Source organism: Lissotriton helveticus, chromosome 8 (genome assembly GCF_964261635.1).
Source record: "Lissotriton helveticus chromosome 8, aLisHel1.1, whole genome shotgun sequence".
Taxonomy (NCBI): Eukaryota; Metazoa; Chordata; class Amphibia; order Caudata; family Salamandridae; genus Lissotriton; species Lissotriton helveticus.
The window spans coordinates 1683975543-1683998562 of NC_136069.1; the positions used below are offsets into that span (position 1 = coordinate 1683975543).

The following is a 23020-nucleotide window of genomic DNA, read 5'->3' on the forward strand; positions in this document are numbered from 1 at the left end:
GGAGCACCTTGTGTGCCCCAGGCAGTGTCTGGAATTGCACTTCTCAATGCAGCCCTCCCTGCCCAAATACACTAAATCATCCAGTGAATTTGGTTTGGTTTGTTATTTAAATAAGTATTCTATATATAGCAATCTGCATTGAAGAATGAGTGTATATATAAATATAAATATCTGGCTGGAGGATTGAGTAGCAGTGTGATTGACTGTTTACTTGACTAATTTATAGTGTCTCACTAAATATATTAGATAGTGACTAAACTGTGTGAATATCTGTATCACGTTGTCAGTTGTTGTGTAAACTGCTGCACCAGTTGGTTACTAGCTACGTGAAAGTCTAAATTAGTTATTGATCAGTTAACTGAGTATTTGTATGGGAGAGTGAATGTGTGTGTGGTTTGGTGGGGGGGGGGTGACTGCCCAAAGATGTGTGAATAGTTGATTCAGTAGGTATATGAGGTGAAGACTGCATGTTACAACAGTGGTCTGGGTGAGTGAATATCTTTATGGGTGTGGTGATGAGCAAATATATCTCTCAATGGTACATTTCCAACAAACTAGAAAAATAAAAGGCAGTGTATGTGACAGTTGTTGTATATAAATAGGTTTACATAACACTCAGTGATTGTATGAGTGACTGTATGGATATCTGTATGCTTGTAATAGTGATTTTATAACACACTAAGCATGAGTTACTATCTATATGAATAAATGAAGTGGTGTTTGTATAAGTGTGTAGCTGAGTAAATGTAAGTATGATCCATTGTTTGCATAAGTGAGTAGGATGACTGCATAAGTGAATAGGATACGTGCTGGTGTGTAATGTCGATATAGGTGTATAAGTATATTTGATAGTGTTGATCATTGAAATCACTCATACATTGACAGCATGTATGAGTGAATCTATAGGTAAGTGATTAGATGTGTGTGTAGATCTAGGAATCACCGAGTGGGTTTCATCCCACAGAATTCTGTGAAGTTGCAAAAAAACTCCACAAGATTCTGCTGAATTCAGTGAACGGTCAAAAATAGGCATGTTGCACTGCCTGCACAGTGATTTAGTGCCGGGAGCTCGATCCGCACTGAAAAATGAGTGCAAACTGCTTATATTAAGAAAGGTAGATAGCCCGGCAAGCCAGTGGAGCCATGTACAATCTTCGATGAACTAGTGCCAATGTGTCAGATCAAGGTATGGGCCTGCAGCATGACTTTGCATCATGTTTGAAAGCCTTCATCCCATCCCAATGTGTCAGATAACAGTATGTGACTTTGGACAATTATTGGGAGCCTTCATACCATTCGACTGTGGCTGATTAACTTTTGTGCCTCCAGCCTGACTATACATCATAGTTAAACTATGCCCCTTCTGTTATTCTCACAATTTATGTTCTATTGTCACATTTTTAAATTAGTATGCTTCCAATTTGAGGGTACTGTTAATCTCTTAGAGAAGTGATTGTGACAAAAAGTGTATTGTAAACTTATGTTGTGTTTGTTTGCTCTGTTGCAGTGCCAGGATTGCATTGTGGGGGCATTAGCATGCAGCAAGATCCTGAGAGCTCTCTCCAAGGAGGAAAAGGACACCAACAATAAAACAGCAATGAAAGCCTTGGCGGATCGGTTTGAAGAGCGGGCATCAGGTCCTGAGTATTTTATTGTTTTCTCTTATGCATGAGTGAGAAATAGAAATTTTCATCTGAAAATAGATACCATGTTCACTTGTTTTGCCCATGCTTGTGTATACTGTAATGCCATAGATCCTAAGGGGCAGATTACGATTGCTGTCTGAAGTGACTCAGCGTTCCAGTCAGAGGCAGTTGGTCGACCGAACAAGCTTTGGAAGCGGTCGCTTCGACCGCTGCATCATGCTGCCCAAAACCCATTGCTTACTGACTGACTCGGTTCACCGATTCCAACTGGAAGTTCCGGCCGCAAAGGAGCCGTTCAGAGCTACTTCCAACCCTGGAACTGCTGGCCCCTTTATGATGTGTATTTCCAGCGTGCCAAATTTGTTGGGCTAACCACCTCGTCAGAGAAGGCGGAAGGGGAGCATATCAACTCCGAATTTTATCATAGCACTCTTCCTGTGACCCAAGCTGTGCAGCTATGCAGTCCATCATGCATGTCATTCCTCTACTATACATCATCGAAGAATATTACAATCCGAAACCACGCGGATGCTGCTGCTGCTAAGTAAGACATCTACCCCTACATATTAACAAAGATACCAAGCGAAAGTCGATAGAGTAGAAACTATCCTGTATCATGTTGAGTGTGGTTAATGAGGGAATGCCATCTTCAGGTATCTCAAGTAAGACCAGCAAATACTGGGAGAAACACAATTTTTACATTTGGATAAGAACGCCACAGCTACATATATGTATGTATGGGTGTGCACACCACAGCACTAAAAGCAATATTACATGGCAACAGAACATCAATGCACTCTCAAAAGTATGCCCACAGAAACATATGCACTGGCTCCAGGGCAGCTCCTAGATTCATTACTTGCATGGGCAAAGCCTGAATATCAGAAATGCATATAACTACCACAAGATCGCATGTCAGAGGAAGTCACGTTGCAGAAAGTCACATAGTTTACCTTAATTATCTTGCCATTTTTCAAACACAATTGCAAGAAGCACCTTATCTAGTCTGTATATCTTGAAATTGCCCAACATGTATAAATCCCACATTAAAATGATGTGACCTATTGGCTGATCTACCAAGTAACAATACCAAACATCCACACAATTGGATGGAAAGGCTAGGCCTGGCTAGTTTACAATCTCACATCTTACTTAACGTGATTAATCCAATCTTTGACAGATCAATACATGACTCTAAACACAAACTGACTTCTACAGTCCAAACTGGCATGCAAATCCTCCATTAGCCCAATTGCACAGTCCCTCATCCTGTGTCCTGATGAGTACAGCAGTGTCGGGTCATGCATCCACCAAAGCCTCCGCTCTCCATTATCTCTGCCTCACCTCAAGGCAGGTGGCCAGGTCATCATAGGAAGTCACAACCAGCATGGGATGTTGGATGTGTCAGTAATAACAACATTTGAGGGATCCAGCACATATCCAGAGCAGGACTCCAATATATGAATCCCTTCCATACAATCTCTAGCATGCACCCAGGTCTGTTCGCAAGCACACCTCACTCAAATACAATTGTCCACAACTATCTTGGGGCCCCCTATGCTTTGTCAGGCCTGGTTTACACATCCCTAGTGGACTTGTGGCAATTCTCCACCACTGTTCACTGAGGCCAGACAGCGGGTCATGAGCCAGGACACCTACCTGTACAGTCAGGACATGGTATCAAAATGTCACAGTAATCACAAAAGTACACACAGAGTTGGCTTCCAATATGCAAGCATATAAAGGATGGTTCCTGAAACCAAACCCTGGGGAAGGAAGACACATCTCAAAACTAAGACAATTTCATACATTCAAAAGAAAGAAAAAGGGAATTGTGTTTACTGGCATATGGCTCAATGCATGTACCTACACATGACATTTCAACATCCAAACAAATCCCTCACTATCAGCTCATTATCATATCTTGAACACAAATTGGGATGGATGGAAATCATCTTTCCTAAAGCAGGCAATTTATATTCGATAAGCTGTGCATAACAAACATTCATCATTGAGTCAATTATACCACAACAGGAGCATATGGTACAATACTGAACAACTTCAAAAACACCTAAACCATAGCAAGCTAGATGAGCACAGAGGATCGTGGGAATTTCAAAGGTCAGCATCCCACATACCTCACAGTCCAGACTTGAGGGGGTCAGACTGTGGCCCCTAGTACAAAAGCCATTGTTAACAGTTGACATTGTTGCACATGTAGATTCTGAGAGACCCGCTCCAAGTGAGTGAAGGAAAAGATTTTACACACACACAAGCCCTTGGGCGTGCAAGATGTACTTATATGCATATGCAAGATGTACTCATGTGCAGATTTCAAGGGTGCAACAGGGTGTCCTTTTGACACCCTGACACCCTTCAAATGGCATTCTCAATTTACTATTCTGTCTTCCCATTCATTCCTATGGTTCTCTAGGCCCATAGGAATGAATGGGGAGGTATTCCTTAATTGCGACTCGCAATTAGTGAGTCGCAATTAAGGAATGTTTAGAAATCGCTATTTGTTAAGCGATTTTGACATGCATAGCCTTTTGCTATTCCTTATTAGCGAATCCTTATTTTTCGCTAATATGAAAAGTCCTTTGTATATGCCATAAGATTCTAAAAAGAGTCTCCAGCTAACTTCATACACTGATTAAGCACTACAGACCTAACAGACCTTCTAAACCCAGGCTAGCAGCTATGCCAAGGGTGAAAGGGCTCACATGGGTGGAAACTCTTTCAGCCTCTTGGCCTCCACCCTGTGGAACTCCCTTCTACTTGACCTGAGGCAGGAAAGCTCAGAACTGCCTTTTCGGAAAAAAATCAAAACCTGGACGTTTAAAACAACTTGACAGTTTGACTTCCTAGCATGGGGACACACTTTGGTTTGGGAGTCACCCAAGCGCTTTACAAATATCATAACATAATGTATCATAACATCCTTTTGGTGTTTTGGCTGACTATGTTTCTGTTCCAGATTATTGTTGTTGTTAGATTTTTATGTAATGTGAATGTAATGTGTATACTTGTAAAGCGCACTGTTGCCAGCCGCCGTCCTGGCGCTGTATACCACTGGGGAACCCGTCCTGGCTTTTCCTGTGGGATGGTCCCTGCTGGGAATCCCCAAGATGGAGCCAGGCATCCCCGGCATTGAGGGGGCCGTTGTGGAGATTAGGCAAGCTAATGCCCAGAGTTGCCGAGTGGGACCCCTGGTTAGAGTGGGCACCAAGGAGGCGAGAATTATCGAGTCCGCTGACCCTGGTCCACCACCCTGCCGCATCGGGAATCGAACCCTGGTCCCAGGACGACTTCTGCTTCCAGGTCTGCCGCCTCTTACCAGTGAGCCACACCACTCCACTAGTATATCACAGTATTATAATCTTTGAGTTCTTGTGCATGATATTTCCAAATGTTAGCATTGGTATCAGTGCTATTTGGACTGGCTTGGCCACCTTCCCAGTTTGTAATGTTCTTTATGCTTATTTTAGGTGTTTTCTCAGAGTGCTGCGGAAAGAATAAAGTGCGTGCTGAGCAGCTGTTAACTCGAAGGTCATTGGGCTGGGGAGAAACCACTTGCATGGAGCTGGCTACAAACGCTAAAGCCATGAATTTCATGTCAAATGGAGGAGTGCAGGTTGGTGAGGGCATCCAGTCCACTGGTGCATCTTTAATTCTTTAGTTCTTTTACCTGTGTGTAAAGATTGAACCAAGAGGGGGCTAATATGAGAGGGCATATCCTTTTGTCATTCGAATAACGGTACAACAGGTATCCATGAGCCAGTTTTAACTTCACCAATTTGACTGCACTCTGTTCTATCACTGTACCCAGTCTTGGGCTAACACTTTCTGTTGTGATCACTGTTTGTCACTCCTGAATTTGTTTTTATATTTTTGTTTTGTGTTCCCCCTCCCTATGCTCCGCCCTGTGCGTGGCTACGCCAGGGCGTTTCGTAAGCAGACCCGATGATGAAGCATGTCACACACATTTGTGTGTGAGTGAGGGCAGTTTTTCAAAACACATAATTGTGCCACTGCTTGTTTTCATCCCTATCTGTGGTCGTTTCCTCTTCACCCCTGTATGTGTATTATGTAGACTCTAGGGGGTTCGGGGTGGTAGAGTAGTGGTTTGACCCTCTCCCCTTTCTTGTGTGAGATAAGGTCATAGAGAGTTGCCATAAAAAATAAGAGATATGCAGGGTGATGAGAGAGAGTTGGGGACAGATGGTGTCCAGGTCTAGAGAAGTGGTAGAAGTAGAAGCAAGCTAAAGTGAGTATCAGGGCACATGCTACATGAGATAAACAGGTAGGGTGAACCAATGCATAGGACCGTTCAGCAGGGTGCTTCTAGATGTGCTTAGTGTGAGGTCGTTGGGAAGATAAGTGAAGTACGAGGTAGGGGGCACCCTCATCTTCCAGTTGTCTGCTTACCCTTTTCAAGCCTTGTTTGTCTGTCTATTCACAGAATTGAGTTCTTTAAAAGGTGTGCTAATACCCTGCCTGCAGCTGGCCTCTGATGGTCTTACATTACCCTATTTCTGCACCATCTAGCTGAGAAGGGTTAAAGCAAACACATGCCTCAGAATCACACCTTCACTTCTTGAATTCCGAGCCTGTGTTCAATGACATTGCAGAGAAGGAACAAAACATAGATGGGGGCAGGGGGTGAGGTGTCTGCCTGTGGTTGATGAGGTTGGGGGAACCTTCATATTGTCAGATTTCATGGGTGGTTAAGTGACACGTCTTCATTAGTTGATATTACCTTGTCTTCAGGTAAATGTCCAGGGTAGGCAATTGCAAACCTGCACCATTAATTAAATAATGATCTTAGATTTTGTAGCACTCACAAATATTGTAGGGCTGTGACAGTCAGCTGTCCTATGTGGTGAATTCCTATTATTGTTTAAAACGTACAGATTTTAATTTTACCTGAGGCTGCAAGACTTTTCTCACAAAGACCATGCGGCTTTTGAATGAGTCCTTCATTATAGGTGCCCAAGAGAGTCATTGGTACCCATCATCCCTTCTTCCATGGGAGATACTAAGGGGCACATTTATCAAAAAATCACGCAGTGCACCGCGCCACCTTGCAGTGCTGTGTGAGAGGGGATTGCAGGAATGCACCATATTTAACAATGTACGGCACATTCCTGAGCTTTCCTTGCACTGGCGCACAATGTACTGCCTAGCACCAACGCAGGCACTCTTGCACCATGGTGCGAGGGTGCCTGGATTACATGCAGGATTGTTTTTGCGTAGCAAGGGACACCATGGTGCAAGGGTGCCTGGATTACATGCAGGATTGTTTTTGCGTAGCAAGGGACACCATCTGCACCAAAATAATCACGTGAGGCAAAAAAGAGAAAAAACCGAGAAGTAAAGATATTTCTCCTTGTTACGCCGCACCTCGGGAGGTTTAGAATTTTGGCGCATTTCTAGGTCTACCAGCAATGGTAAATCTGGGAATGCGTGGGATCACTCACTCTCCTCCCTTGCAACTCCTCCCTGGGGCAGAGTAACACAACACAGTGATTTGAGCTGCATTGCGTTAGTCTGGATTTATCAAGGCATGCAGGGCCATGCAAGGGGGCCTTGTGTGACTTGATAAATCTCACTCAGTAGTTACGTTGGCATTGGCTAAGGGTGATGCAACTGCTTGATACATCTGCCCCTAAATGTCCATCATCCAGGTGGGGGCAGATATTCAGCTCCTATTTCAAGGGTGCACCTGCACATGGAAGCATGTTTGAGTGCAAATTCAACAAGCCCCAAGCCGGAAGCTCCGGCTCCAGGCCGGAAGCTCCGCCTCCGGGCCGGAATTTCCGGCCCGAGTGCGGACTTAAAGTTAGTAGTCTTAAATCTATTCTGTGAATACCGAAAGTAGTAAGTTCATTCTGTGAATCCCAAAAGTAGTAAGTTCACTCTGAATCCCGAAAGTAGTAAGTGCATTCTGGTAATACCAAATAGTAGTAAGTTTAGGATTTAGTCTTTACTTCATTCTGTGAATCGGGCCCATTGATTAAAGCCCTGGTTTTGACAACTCACCACAAACATTGGGTGGCTTTGAGGGTCAACGGATCTATGTGGTTAATTCCTATTTTTGTTTAAATCCTACACATTTCCATTCCTGAGGTGGCCAGGACCCTTCTCACAAAGGACATATGGCTTTTGAATGCAGTCCTTCATGATGGGTGTACCACAGACTCCTTGGTAGCAGTCATCCCTTCTTACACAGGAGATATTAAATGTCCACCATCAGTGTGGGGGAGAATATTCAGCTCCTTTCTCAAAGGGGCAGCTGTACCTGGAAGAGAGATGGATTAGTAAGTATGGCCAGAACCCTTCTGTAAATGCCTAGCCTCCCTCCAATGTGGGTGTAGTGCAGGCATGCTTAGCAGAGTGATTAGGCATATAGAGCTGTACAGACGCTTTTTGTTTTTAAGTCTCTAACTAAAGTTAGCTTAGCATGTGAAGATGTGCTGCATCTATGCCTTTAGCTAGTCAATGGTACATCTAGAATATGGTGGTTTTGGTGTTGTCAGCAGCAGGGCTGCACCATGCAGTGGTCAGCAAAATATGAATAATGAGCCAACTACCCTCTCTGCAAACTGTGGTACTCCGGATAACTGTGTGAACTGGAAAATAGATTCAGGATGTGTATCTTTGTTTGCACATAAAAACATAAATAAGAGCAGAGATATCCTGCAGCTATATCCTCAGCCATCCTGCCATATTGGTTAAAGTCCGATGAGGTACCCAAAGAGATTTCTCAAGTTAGTGTAAAAAGCGAAGATTTGGCTTTTGTGTTTGCCGAAAAAGTCAGGATGTTGAATATTTTGAACTCACTGTACAGCTAAGCATCAAGGTGTATTATATGCTTTAACCTGCAGAGCGAGGTGTAAGGTGATATTATTGTTTCAAAAGTTGGCCACTTTTGGACATTATCCATGGAGTGTGTGTATGTTTATCTTTCTGATGGACTACTAACCATAGATTCTTCACCTTAAGAATATTTCCATGCAGCAGACTGATTTGGGAGACTGATTGTTTCATCTATGCTCCCCGTGTGACAGTGGGTAACACCATATGACTCAGTGGTCATGTCATACTGCCAATACTGTAAGTGACAGAGTGGAGCCCATATAAGTGCCACTTCTGTGCACTGAGATAAATTACATTTTTTTCCACACACTTTGACAATCAATCAACAATCAGGGTTGGTAAAGCACAACTATTCACCTGTGAGGGTCTCAAGGAGCTCTGGGCATGGGGGCAAGGGAGAGGCTTAGTTGAGTGCTGGGGACACCAAAAAGCCACATCTTGAGGTCCTTCCAGAACTGGGACAATGTGGGAGATTGTCGGAGGTGGAGGGGAAGGGTGTTCCAGGCTTTGGCTGTGAGGTAGGAGAAGGACTTGCCTCCTGTTCTAGTCTTGCTGATACGTGGAATGGTAGAAAGGGAGAGCTGTGCTGATCGGAGGTGTCTTTTGGGTGTGTGGAAGGAGAGCCATTTTTTCAGGTATGTGGGAGGTGTTGGGTGATGTGACTGCGACAGGGATGTAGAGGATCAGTCTGGCTGTGGCGCACTGGACAGTCTGAGTTTGCAGAAGAGCTTCTTGTTGATTCTGGTGTAGAGAGCGTTGCCGTAGTCCAGTCTGTGTAATTTTTAGGGAATTCCAAGCACTTGGTGGCTACAACATAAATAACACCAAGACCGAAATTCTACTATGCAACTTCTCTCAGGATGCATTAACATCGGAACTTCAGCCATTATGTAACCTAAAGTCTAAAAGATATCTAGGCATACACGTTACTGAAAATGTGAATGAATTTTATATATTGAATTACATTCCACTAATACAAAAGAGCAAACGTCTCTTCACGAAATGGAACCAACTTCCAATTTCAATAATTGGACGGGTAGCACTGATAGGAATGTTGATTTTATCCTTATTCATATTTTACTCTCAGCAATCCCTTACACATTACAAATGTCCTTTTTCAAAGAAATAGATGGGCTATTTACATCCTTCATATGGGCTAACAAAACACTGAGATTAGCACTAGGCACTTCAAGTAATCCAACTAACGAAGGCAGTTTGGCCCTCCCTAATCTAAGGAAATTTGGCTGTGCGACTTTTTGCACATAGCATGCACAGATTTTCTTAATTATACTGACCCACTTTTAACAGACAGTTTCTTTATAATAAGAATCCTGAAGGAGGACGGTGCCCAGGTAGGAATAGGGTCTTCAATGTGAAAATTGCAGATGCTTATTGGGAAATGGGGACAAGAAAAATAAAAAAACGAATCCTGAAGGAATATAAAATCTCGGACACAATGAGATTTATGAAAAATCCTCAAAAAGTGTGTTAAAAAGGTCCTTCAGTGTTTTTTTAAACAGAAAATATAATTGTTTAAATATTAAGATATACCTTTCATAAACGGATCTACACATCTGACAGACCTATATATCGGGGACAGTAGCTTATTCAAACTAATATTGCGAACATATATCCATGGGAGATTTTATTACGTACGGTGCCTGTCACGTTGTGCATTGAAATGCATGACGTGCATTTTAGAATTGCGGCGGGCGGTGCTTTCAAAGCCGCACGCCGCAATGTTAAATATGCGGGATGCACCAGCCACTGTGGCGGGCAAATCCTAATGGCCCCCATGAGACCCCCACACTTATGGTGGGTGATCCCTTTTTATGTCGGGTCCTAATGACCCCCTTTGCATTTGAAATTAGCAGAATGAAACATTCTCCCGGGCCTATTGAAAATCCCCATCAGGGCCCTAGCCACTGCGGGTGCAGTTACAGTGCTCAAATGGATGGCCTCTGGACACCTAGTGGCATGATCCACCAAACCCAGGATACACCTTTGCAGATTTGTGTTCCAAGGGTCCAACAACATTGATGCCCCTTTCAAAGGATGTGTCAATGACAGGTCAGGTAATCAAGGGAGTCTTAAGCGTTTTCCCTGTTTTCCCACTGACCTGGCAGGTGGGACTAGTTAAACAGAATTGATCTGAGAGTGTCTTCATCCAGGGCCAGCACAAGCCGGAGACAATCCTGGCAAAGGCCTGGTCCTGCCCCTGATGACCTGCCATCGGCATGTCATGAGCCAGACCCAGTAGGAAGGCTCTGTATCATTGGGGACCACCATCACATGTGTTGCCCCACCCACTGGTGTCTTAGGCCCACTATACTGGTGGTCATTCTCCCAATAGATGAGGTGGTCTCCAGAGATGTCACCAGCTGCATGGGCTTTAGCTTGCTGCCTTGCCCTCTAGAGCTGGGCACTATTTTATGCGCCTTACAGAACTCATCTGTGGTGGGCCCACCCTCAAATTATCGTGCAGCATACTCAGGCAGGTATCTCAGGGCAGCAATACCCTCTCTGGTAGGGTCTGGGACAGCTACCCCAGAGCCCCATCATCCTGTTCAGTGGGAGATTTGAGGGATGGCTTCTCAACACCCCTTCCCTTTCATGAAAGCTGCCTACACCATCTTTCTAGACTCTAGACTCCCGTGACTCCCCTCCTGGGTAGCCATGGACTGTATGGTCATACAAACCCACAAGTTGCCCCTAACATCTCCAGGTGCAACCTGAACTCCACTTCCTTTTATACAGTGTGCTCTAGGTCATTGCCTAACAGCCAATCCATTGGCATGACAGGGCTCACAGCTGCTATAAGAGAACCTGATACCCCCCCATTCAAAGGGAACCCGAGCCACTGTTGTCTGCTACTGCAGCCTGGTGGAATGTATTGGATATGGTTCACAGACACAACATCAATGTAATAAACGTCGATGTAAAAAATATCGAGTAAAAAATATAGACAACAAAAGTATTGACTCCTATACTTAAACAGGTATGTACAAAATTATTGACTAAAAATATCAATGTAAAAAATATACATATATGAATCATCGACTTTTATATGAATTTAAAATAAAATAATATATATTAAATATATTAAATATTAAATTTAATTTTAACAAAATAAAATACATTTAATATACATTTCGATAAAGTATAACAAATAGATTCAATACAAAAGATAAACACACAAGCATAATTATTTATACATATATATTTACTATAAACAATTAATAAACTATTATTTTTAATTTATGTTAAAAGTTTATAATTATATTTAACAAAATATATATCTCAATGATTAAAAATATAAAAAAATAAAAATCTATAATAAATTAAAACATTAAATTAATGAAAAATATTTAAACTTAAACTTCACAATACGGTCAATGCAACAGTAGGGAAAGGGTTGGATAGCGGAGATGCATAAATTACCATTAACACTCCAATAGTACAAAAAAATATATATAATATAATATTAAAAATTAAGAAAAATTATATAAATGAATAAATAATATTTTAAAGATTGGAAAGAAATAGTTATAAAAAGAAAATATATTATAATATTAATTACATATAAAAAATACCTACAAATATTGAATACAATTAAATAATGAATACACTGAAAACAAAATCTTTTAAACTAGAACTTAAAACATAAAGGTATTTCTTTTTTTTCTACCCTGTAACACCACACCAAGAACAAGACACTTCACCATTTTAAATTAAATGTACTTCCATAATTAAGATAATTAACAAATAATTCAAAAAATATTATTTAAAAAAAACTAATACACATTAATTAACTACACACACTGTAACACTATAATGTCCACAACACACACCTAAATTAAACTATGAATTAATAAAACACAAATAAGACGTATTTTTAAATTAAAAACTATTACTATTAACAACTAATTATAAAGTAATCAAATGTTATTTAATACCCACTATTTACCCTTTTAAAAGTAAAAACAACGGACAAGCAGTTACCCAAAATGAATATCAAATATTTAACATTAATTAACAAGTATATATTAATTTAAGTAAACAGAAATTACTTCCCATCAATTTTCCTAAAAACACCACAACACACACCTAAAATTAACTACACAATTGCAATAATAAATGTTTAATTAATTTAATTATTATCAATTTACAAGTACTCATTAATAAAAAATAAATGAACTACTTACCACCCTTTACCCCTATCAACCCCAAAACACACACCTAAAAGTAATTACACAATTACCATAATCAATTACCAAATAAATATATAATTAACAAGCAACTAATAATTCATCAATTAAAAATAACTTACTTCACACACTGTACACCTATAAACACCAAATCACGCACCTAAAATTAATTACACAATTCCCATAACTAATTACAAAATTAATAATTGTTATGAATTAACAACAAATTATTAATTAATTTATTTTAGACATTTAACATTATAACATATCAAAAAATAGTATGAATTAAAATATAATCAATTAATTTAATATAATTAAATTACTTCCCACCCTATTCCCCTATAAGCCCACAACCCGCTACCCACTAAGGAACGAAAAATACAAAATTGAAATAAAACAAAATTAATAACTACAAAATATTTAACAAATATATCAAAAATACAAACAATTCTCATACAAAACCAATCATCACATACATTTAAAACATATACTAAAATACATACCACTAAATAAAAAATCAATATTTTTAACAACTATATTTTTGCAAACGATATTAAACACTTCGATATTTTTAAAATCTATATTACTTACCATAAGTCGATATTATTGACCACAATATTCTTGCTGTTGATATTTCTGAACCACAATATTTCTGACTCGATAATTGCGCAACCTGATATTTTAAACCCGATATTCTGTCTGCACACCATTGGGTATCATCTGCTATGACGACACCACAATACATCATTCTATAGTAATGCTGGCTCCTGTGCGCATCAAATCTCCACCCTCTTCCAATTGATGGTGACCCACTTACTATACTGAGAAGTACTGGAAGACATTCGGGCTTTGGACACTGGGGTAAACTCAACTGTTTCCCCACACTAACTGAGCCTATCTTCTCCCCAAACGCTACACTGGCCAACCCGTGGGTCCATCCACCAGTGGGGGCTCTGCCTACTTAGGGCACTTGGGAGCACCATTTGAGTTCCAAACCTGTAGCACTCATAGCACTTGGAGGTACACTTTTTATTACCCTTGTTCCCAAATTAAGATTTCTTGTGGTCAGTTTGGGGCTAGGACCTTTTCATTTGAGAATCATTTTAGGGGTCTTGAGAGAATTCCTTTCTATTTTATCTCCTCCTTCCTTGTTCTGGTGGGAACCCTGCTCACACTTTCTTTCTTTCTTTCTTTCTTTCTTTCTTTCTTTCTTTCTTTCTTTCTTTCTTTCTTTCTTTCTTTCTTTCTTTCTTTTTCCTTTTCATAGTTTTATATAGTGTGAACTTGACCCAGAGGTATCAGAGCGCTTTACATGAGCACCAGTTGCATTACACTCAGACACATTCATTTTTTTAGGAATTGGGAGATTAAGCGATGTGCCTAGAATCACAGGATTTTGAGCGTCTCTGCAGAGACTCGAACCCAGTTCCCCAAGTTCAAGGTCGACCGCTCTAGCCCCATTAACACTTTGGAAGTCCCCCCAGATGCCTTCTTGGACACTCTGGTGCTGACTCAGAGGTGCACCGCCTTAGCATGCTCCCTGGGGTCACAGTACTCACTATCACTAGGTCTTGGCACAGCTCTATAAAACAAGTATTGAGCATGTGCTCCCTCAGGATCAAGTTGTACAACTCAAAATAACCCTAACTTTTCTGCTCCTCACCCAGCTATTGAGTGCCTTGCTGAAATAGGCTACAAAATCCACCCAAACCTGGTTAGGGAGCTTGGTGCTGTCCCTGGACCTTTGAGTGTACTTTTCAGGGGTCAATCCAAATTTAGATGCAAGAATGGCCTTCATAAGCATGAACTTCATCTGGTCTCCCACCTCAAGTGTGAGGAGAGTGTCCCTCCTCATTGTGGATATGTGTTTCCATAAGCTAGCCACCCATTACTCTTCAGGGACCGTCTGCATCCTCTGAGCTCCATCAGAGTCAGAAAACTATTTGACTATATCATCACCCACAACATAGCTGGGCACCAGGTCTTGTTGTGTGTGAACTCACCTCGCCAGGGGACACTGAATACATGCTGTCACTATTGTTGCTGGACTCTGAGGCTATCTGGCTTTGAGCTCCAGCCCTTTCATGCTCATGTCATGATGCCATAGTAGTTTCTTTCAGCAAAGGGCCTCTCAGTCCCAGCTTTTTTCTCCCCTAGTGCCAACCTTGCAGCAGCCTCTTCCTTGGGTGCGCTTGGCCAGCTGCAGTTTGAACTCCTACTCCGGCTTTCTCTAATCCAGCTTCTCTGGGGACAGACCACAGACAGACACACTGATTTGTGCCCTGATGTGGTATTCCTCTCCTGGGGGTGAGTTGTGCTCCTCCCACAGCTAAGGGTCCATGGCTGGGCCCTCCTCCTCATCTAAGTTCAGTCTCTTCTATTCAGGATTTTCATCCTCTTGCTCCTCTGGTGTATTCTGCATCCTCTTAACCTCCCCATTGAAGTTGATGCTAATTAAGGTATTCTAAACGCAAAGTTTGCATTTCGGAAAGGATTCTTGCATTAGCATTAGGGAATCGCAATTGTGATTCCTTATTTGCATGCGCAATTCAGGAAACCACAAGAAATTGCGATAACCTAAATTGCGAATCTCAAAAATTGTCATGCATTGCAAAAGGCCATTTTGTGATCGCAAACAGCTGATTTTTGCAAATCACACTGTTTGCGATCGCAAAATACCTTGAAGTATGTGCCACTATGTAAGTAGTAGGTTTCACTTCTAAGGTGCCCTCTGAGTGCATGTCATATTAAATCTGATACTTTCATCAGTATAGATTCATTAGGACAGAGTGTTTGATACCAAACACCATTAGTTTCAGTGAGGTTATCTTGTTGGTGGGTAACTCATTCTGGCCAATGCCCAGTACCCAGTACATGTCCTTAAGATGGCTTCCCTGATCACTTGCAATATCTAGTAATTGAAATAGACATCTAAGGGGCTTATCTGCAGATATATCCTCACATGTAATTTATTGCACCCTGCCTTAGGGTTCTAAGGGCTGCTGTAGGGGTGACTTCCAGATAGTACATGTAGAGTTTTTGGGCATAGAACACAGTGAGTGAACGATGTTGTGTTTTCAAAATGGCTTGCACCATTTATAGCAGCCTGCAATGGCTGTCTGCATGTTGTTTCTGTGTGGGTACCTTAAGGTGGCATACTTCATGCTGCAGCCCTTAGGAACCTCTTTAGTATCCATGCCCCTGGTACCAGGTGTACCGTTTACTAAGGACTAACAGGGGTGCTAAAGTCCTTCACAATTCCGTTACACTAAGACATTTTATCTGTGTAAGGGAAAGTGCACTGGCACTGGGGACCTGGTTAAGAATAACCCTGTGCACTTTCAGTCACAAAGCCCCAGTACTAGGGCAAAAAGTGGGGGTGGCCCTGTCAAACAGACAACTTGTTTCAGTAACATTGGCTCATACCCAATTGGCATATTTAATTTCCCCTATAAATCCCTAGTAAAGTACACTCCATGTGGTCAGGGCCAGTAACTTAAATGCTACTAGTGGTCCTGCAGCACTTATTGTGCCACCCACTTAAGTAGCCTCTTAACCATGTCCCAGGCCTGCCACTGCTGAGCCTGTGTGTGCAGTTTTAAACTGCTATGTTGTTCTGGCAAGTTAACACTCATACCAGGCCCAAACCTTCCTTTTTTGATAGAGACTTCTAGCCATAGATTCCTTACCTTTGAATTTCCTAGGCATCAGACTGGGTCCGGAAGATTTTTCGTGAGCTGTACCCCTGCATGCCAGTAGGTGGCATTGATTGGCTCCGCATGCATCATCAGCATCAGCTGCACCGGAAATTACATCGGCGGCACCTATATAGGCACACTGACATCAGTTCTTTTCTTTTCTAGCCAGCCAGTGCTCATCCAGAGAAGAGCTTTTGACTTGCATTTTTTGACATTTTGTGTAGAGTTTTTGAGGATTTTCCTTCTGGTGTAGTCGGTTATGGCATGCAGGAAGGCAGGATTTAACTGACTGTGTTGTCTGGAGTGCAACCATGACCCATAGTGGAGTTCTGACTGACACGTCATGAATATAAAACTTTGAGCAAGCCATCCCTAAAGCTCATGGTGGCCCAGCATGCATCTCCATGCAAATCAAGGTCCCGATCAAGCGGTAGGTCCCAGGACCAGTGACGGAGCCCAAATTCATCCTCATCCCACACCAGGTCCTAGGGAAACATCAGGTAAGAGGCACAGGAAAAAGAGCACAAAGTCAAAGCGCTCTTCGACTTCTCCTCATCTGTCAGCCGATGCAATGAGGGAGTGCTCTCATTCAAGACCTGGTTCCTCAGAACCAGCAATGTAACAAAAGGGGGGAGAGAGACAAAAGTGGATCCAGTCTCCCTAGGCATCATGAATAAACAAAGTAGAATCCACTAGGTGGGTTGCAGGGTCCCTAATAGGATGGGGAGCACACAGTGTTGTTTAAATGCCCCTCACACACCAACAGGCCCCTTGGTGTCATGCTTCATCATTGGGGCCTTCGCACCCCTCTACGGGATGCGGCGTGCTGCGACTAAACGACTACGTAGGAGCACCTAATAGTGAGCTATGTGAGGGTGTGTATTGAGTGATGTGAGTGAGGTGAGGTGAAAAAAGTGAATACAAAATACCTGGCACTAAGGATAAAAGAGAAATTTATTCCGCCCTTGGCTGGTAAAAGTGACTTTTTCAGCGGAGCAGCGTTGAGGGGAAGGCAGGCGATCGTTCCATGCAGTCATCGTTGTTTACTGGGCAACGAGGAGTGATACCCCCAATACTACGCTTAGGCTCATGAGGCCTTCCGAATTTTGAACCTAAATTTGTTTAAACGCCAATTGGGCGCAACGTACATACCGACATTTAAAACATTGATAGGTATATTACACATTGTATTTTTATTAAATAGTTTTTTTGAACACTTTCACATTTCATGTGAGTAAGGTGAGGATAATAGTGCATATCCTCGTCCTGAAGAAGGAGCCTTGTGCTCCGAAACATGTTGACACTGTTGTTGGTTGATATACCCTAGTACGTATTCTTTCAACCAGTCTTTGCTTTTTTTTAATAATACCAGCCAAGGACGGAATAAATTTCTCTTTTATCCTTAGTGCCAGGTATTTTTTATTCACTTTTTTCACCTCACCTCACTCACATCACTCAATACACACCCTCAAATAGCTCACTATTAGGTGCTCCTACGTAGTCGTTTAGTCGCAGCACGCCGCATCCCGTAGAGGGGTGCGAAGGCCCCAATGATGAAGCATGACACCAAGGGGCCTGTTGGTGTGTGAGGGGCATTTAAACAACACTGTGTGCTCCCCATCCTATTAGGGACCACTGCAACCCACCTAGTGGATCCTCAGAACCAGCGTCAGGGCCAACTCCCTGCCTTCCCTATTTTGTGGGCTCCGGGGTGACCCCCACTTATTAGAAAGAGTTCTATGATGCCATGCACCTCATGTTTTGGCAGCCCAACCCCTCTAATGCATCTCCGGGCCCCTCAGTATAAAAGGGGACCCATCTGGTTCCATGTCAGTGGCTACATCTGGATATGGTCCGGCGCCAGCGGTGCCACCCCGACCTTTCCCAGGACTGGTCCTGATGCCGATGCTCCCGGTGCCCACCAGCAGCACCATCCCCATTGTGATACCCAACTCTAACATATAGCCAGAGGGGCATCGTCTTATGCTGATGCCTGCAGGAACTTCGCTTCCCAGATCGGAGCATTAGCCATATTCCCTTGTACTAAGCTCGGGGAGAAATGGTGGGGAATGTCAGCCCCTGCCGAAGACCCAAATATGGAGTGGTGTGAGGATCTAGGTGAAGCCAACGGAATTAATACTTCTCCAGATACTTGCTTGCTTTCTTCCTCTACCGGGGCAACAGAGGAGGGAGTTTCATATGCTATGGTGGTGCTTAGGGTTGTGAGGTCCTTGATTTTCAGTTGTCCTCAGTGGCTGTCAAGACCAACATCTTGACAGAAGTGCGTCAACCAGTAGTCTCCTCTTTGAAACTCCTACCCCCCTTCAATGATACCCTCACTGACGTCCTGTTGGGGACCTGGTCCAAACCCAGCAGCAGGGCTCCTGGGAATAGGAAGATTGTTTACCACCAGTGCCCCAAATTTCCTCACCCAACACCCTACCCCGGAGAGCTTGGTGTTTTAAGCTTCAACTTCACAAGGTGCATCCCATACTGCTTCCCCAGATAGAGAATGAAAGAGGCTGGACTCTTTGGGGAAGAATATGTGTTCTTCCACCAGTTTGGAATTCCATCTGTGAACACTGCATGCCAATTCCCTCCCAGCCATTGAGCTTCACATACTTCCCAGCCTCTGTGTGGGTGAGGGCATGGTATCCACAGATCTTGTGGGTCAGGTAGCCAGCGGTCTGGTCTGTACATCATCCCCCCAACAGCTGTAGCCTCAAAAACCCTCCTAATCTGACCCTTCACCATCACCTGCCCCACTGCCAGTCCATAACATTGAACATGTGAGTCTTGCAGATTGTCAAAGGGGCTACTTCCTCCCCTCTGAGACTACCCCTTTCTCCATGCCACACTCTCACAACTGGGTGAGGGAGGATCATCTGTTGCTTCTCTGACAGGAAGTCATGCCTCTATTGGCCAAGGGAGCAGTAGAGAGGGTTATGGGGCCAGAGGTAGGCTGTGGGTGCTATTTTCTCTACTTTCTGGTCCCCCAAAAAGATGAAGGCTTTCATCTCTGTCGCATAGTTCCTAAGAATACAAAGAATCAGTGCATTTGCTGAACAACAAGGTATTGGTGTTTGCACTGATTCCGGACACCCCCACAGGAAATGTCAGCCTATAAACCAGCCAGCTCACAGTATCACTATAAGCACCCGAACCTTACCAAGGAGCGAATAGTTTCTGGCAACCATTGAACATGACAATCCTTGATCCTTCAGGGATCGTAGAAACAGTGCAGTACTTTTCAATCTGTCAATCGTGCTCACTCTGTGGTCTTTTAGGATGGCAACCACCGGGCCGGTGGTGGACATCCGCCCCCGATCGCAATCTGCAAAAACCGTCAGTCCCATTAGCTTGGCAGTGATGACCTCTGTCGTGAGATTTTCCTCACGCCACTTTTCCGCCGGTACCAGTACGCACGCCTGCCTAGCAGGCGGAACTGGACCGCTACAATGGTGCCGGTGCAGGGCCAGGCTCCGCCGTCATGATTATGATGCCGGCAGTAGCCAGTCTTTCCGTGGCGGTGGGACAACCATGGAAAGGCATGCGGAGAATGTCTCCGGGAGCCCATTGCGGGCCCACAATGTGTTGGAGGGGGGTGGGTGCACTGGGGGGTACCCCATGTTACACCCCTACATGTCCCTTTACCAGGTGGCAGGCACTGTGCAGTGCCTGCCACGCAGTGCAGTGATATGCATGACATGCGCCTTTTCATATCGGGGCGGTGCTGCTGGCAGCAGCAACCGCCGCAATGTTAAAGTCCACGATGGTACCGCTGCGGTCGGATTTCGACTGCGGAGCATACTAATTGGACCGGCGGTTATGCCACGGTCACAGCGGGCAGTCTTTTCCCGCTGCCATGGCGGTCGGCGTGATTTTCCAGCCGCCATCCTTATAGACCCCTTAATCTCATAGAGATACACAGAATAAATGCTGGGACGTTTTCAATAAGCATTTATTGAACCAGCGTCATACTAGTATAAAACATGTTTGCCGCAACAATGAATAGACTGAAGCAAATGTAAATGATTACCAGCACCAGTAGAGTAAACAGTAAATACATTTCCACCATGCTGCTAAGCAACAAATACATGCAAACCGATATATAAATACAGTAATCTTTGTGTACTCCTACTATGCAGACCCTAGTTAAGTGTACCTAATTGTACCTAGCATGTATGTGGGTGTTAAGCCAAGAATCCCCTAGGATAGAGCCAAACCCATTATCTGATGGGAGAAAAAGAAGGACCCTGTTTTGGTCACGAGTTGGACACCCTGCAAGGGATGTGCGTTGAAGCCTCAGAGTGAAGGAACCTCTGTGTCAGTGTCAACTTAGAAGTGTCTCCTATAGATACCTAGTGAAGGTATGGTTCTTTTATACCAAATAGGTTGCCTCGGGGTTTCTATCACACTCGATATGTTGTGAGTACAAAAGTGTAAATGAGCCTAAATCAATAATTGCAACTATGCAAAGTAGCCTAGGATGAAGATAGCAATTACTTTTGTACAGAGTATGTTAATTCTGTTATATACGTCATGTGCAGGGGATTTCATAAAGAATCCTCATACATAGTGAGGCTAGTTTCAAAGAAACCAACCAACATTTATTCAGCACAAAACTGGGTAAAAAGTCAGTGCTAGAACCGTTATGCAGAGCAAGGTAGGACAAATGTATATAAGAGGTCACTTTGCTACTTAGGCCTAGTTTAGGGAACATAACATCCTATTATATGCCTAGAGGCCCTCAACCACTTCCTAAAGAAGGCAAAATTTGAAATGCTTATGTTGCCTCATGTCTTGTCTGACTTGGACCCAGGAGATTGGATAGTAGCATTGGACTTGCAGGATGCCTATTTCCACATACCCGTCCTGCCTGCCCATTTGTGCTATCTGCAGTTTGTGGTGGGCCACAAGACTTTTCAATTCACCCTGCTCCCCCTTGGCCTGTCAGGTGCCCAACTGATGTTTGGAGAGGTTTGCCATGTGGTATGGTTAAACCAGGGCATTAGGGTTGTGGACCCTTTGCGAAGAGGCCCTGCATCTCTGAACATGGCTAGAACAGAAGGTCACACCCCTGGTGGTTCAACACCTTGCAGAAAAACTCACCCATTGATGCCAAGCGGATTACGAATGGCATCTCCATCCAGAGGTGGCACATGGTCTCTTTTAGCAGTAGGGAGAGCCTTAGCTAGATCTGTTCATGTCCACCATGTAAGCAGTTTTGGACATTACAGTTTCCAAGGCAGCTCTTGCTTTTTTTGCCTATACCACTTCAGCCCAGAGTTCTCAAGAAGATCAGGAACAGCAGGACTCAAGTCATCCATGTGGCCTTGGACACGGAGAGTCTGGTGTCCTGAGCTACTAAACCAGCCCATTGATCCTCTGATCAGGCTTCCCCTTTAGAAAGATCTCCTGTCATAGCAGCAGGGGAGGGTTCTCCCCCCAAACCTGTCCACTCTTCACCTTCTTGCATGGAGATTGAGCGGCAGCAGTTGACAGCTTATGACCTTTCTCTTGAAGTTTGTGATGTCATTTTGACATCCATGCATCCCTCCACCATGATGGTATAAACCTTCAATTGGAAGACATTTGTGGTATGGAGTGCAGAAAAATCCATTGGTCCCCTGTCAGCTCCCCTTTCTTTAATTTTGTTGTTTATTTGTTGTTTATTCTTTCCCTTGCCCAGTAGCGCTATGCTCTGGGCACTCTTAAGGGATATCTCCATGTTCTGTCTGCCTTCTTGTGGATGTGTTCAAGTAACCCATTGTACATAGGTTCATGAAAGGTCTCGTCCACCTCTTCCCTACATTGAAATTCATTATGCCTCAGTATGACCCTCATTTAGTTGCCACTTTCTTGATTTGTGTTCCTTTCGAGCCTCTCCACAACTGTCCCCTCAGGCGACTCACACTGAAAACAGCTTTCCTTGTGGCAATTATATCTGCCCATAAAGTGAGTGAGTTGCAGGCCTTGTCATCCAAGCCACCTTACCTGTCAGTAAACCCAGACAAAGTAGTGCTCCACACAAAGGCCTCCTTTCTGCCTAAAGTGGTCACTGCATGTCATTGTAGGCCAGTCCATCACCCTGTCTTTCTTCCAAGCTCCTCTACATCCCTCTAAACAAGAAGAGCAACTCCACTCTCTTGACTGAAATAGAGCATTGTAGTTCTACCTTAACTGCACATGAGAGTTCCTGATGGACGACAAACTCTACATAGGGTATTTTGGTCCGAAGTAAGGTTGGAGCGAAGAAAGGGTGGGTAGTACAGAAGTGGACTAGCTCTCCCTGGCCACGAAGCACCTTCCTGAAGTCTTGAGAGCTCATTCTACCAGAACTAAAGCTGCAAACAATGCGTTAGCATGTGGAGTTCTGGCCCTGGATATTTGCCAGGCAGCAACCTGGGCCTCATTGTACATGTTTATCAAACATTACTGCCTGGACAGTCAGGCCCGTAGTGAAGGGTACTCAGTCCTGCAGGGCTTACTTGTGTAAAATTGATCCGCAGACCCACCATCGTGGATGGAATTGCTTGGGCATCTATCCAAAGGTAAGGGATCTGCGGCTAAAAGTCTCTATGAGATG

General features: G+C 43.5%; 1 protein-coding gene across 1 annotated transcript in view; it reads left to right on the plus strand.

Moving 5' to 3' along the window:
• LOC144773624 (transient receptor potential cation channel subfamily M member 2-like) overlaps positions 1-23020 on the plus strand; it is a 536579-nt gene that overhangs the window by 45564 nt on the left and 467995 nt on the right. The window contains exons 5-6 of the mRNA XM_078658772.1: positions 1508-1637; positions 5135-5280. Coding sequence (XP_078514898.1) covers positions 1508-1637; positions 5135-5280 — 276 coding nt within the window. The remainder of the gene's footprint in view (positions 1-1507; positions 1638-5134; positions 5281-23020) is intronic.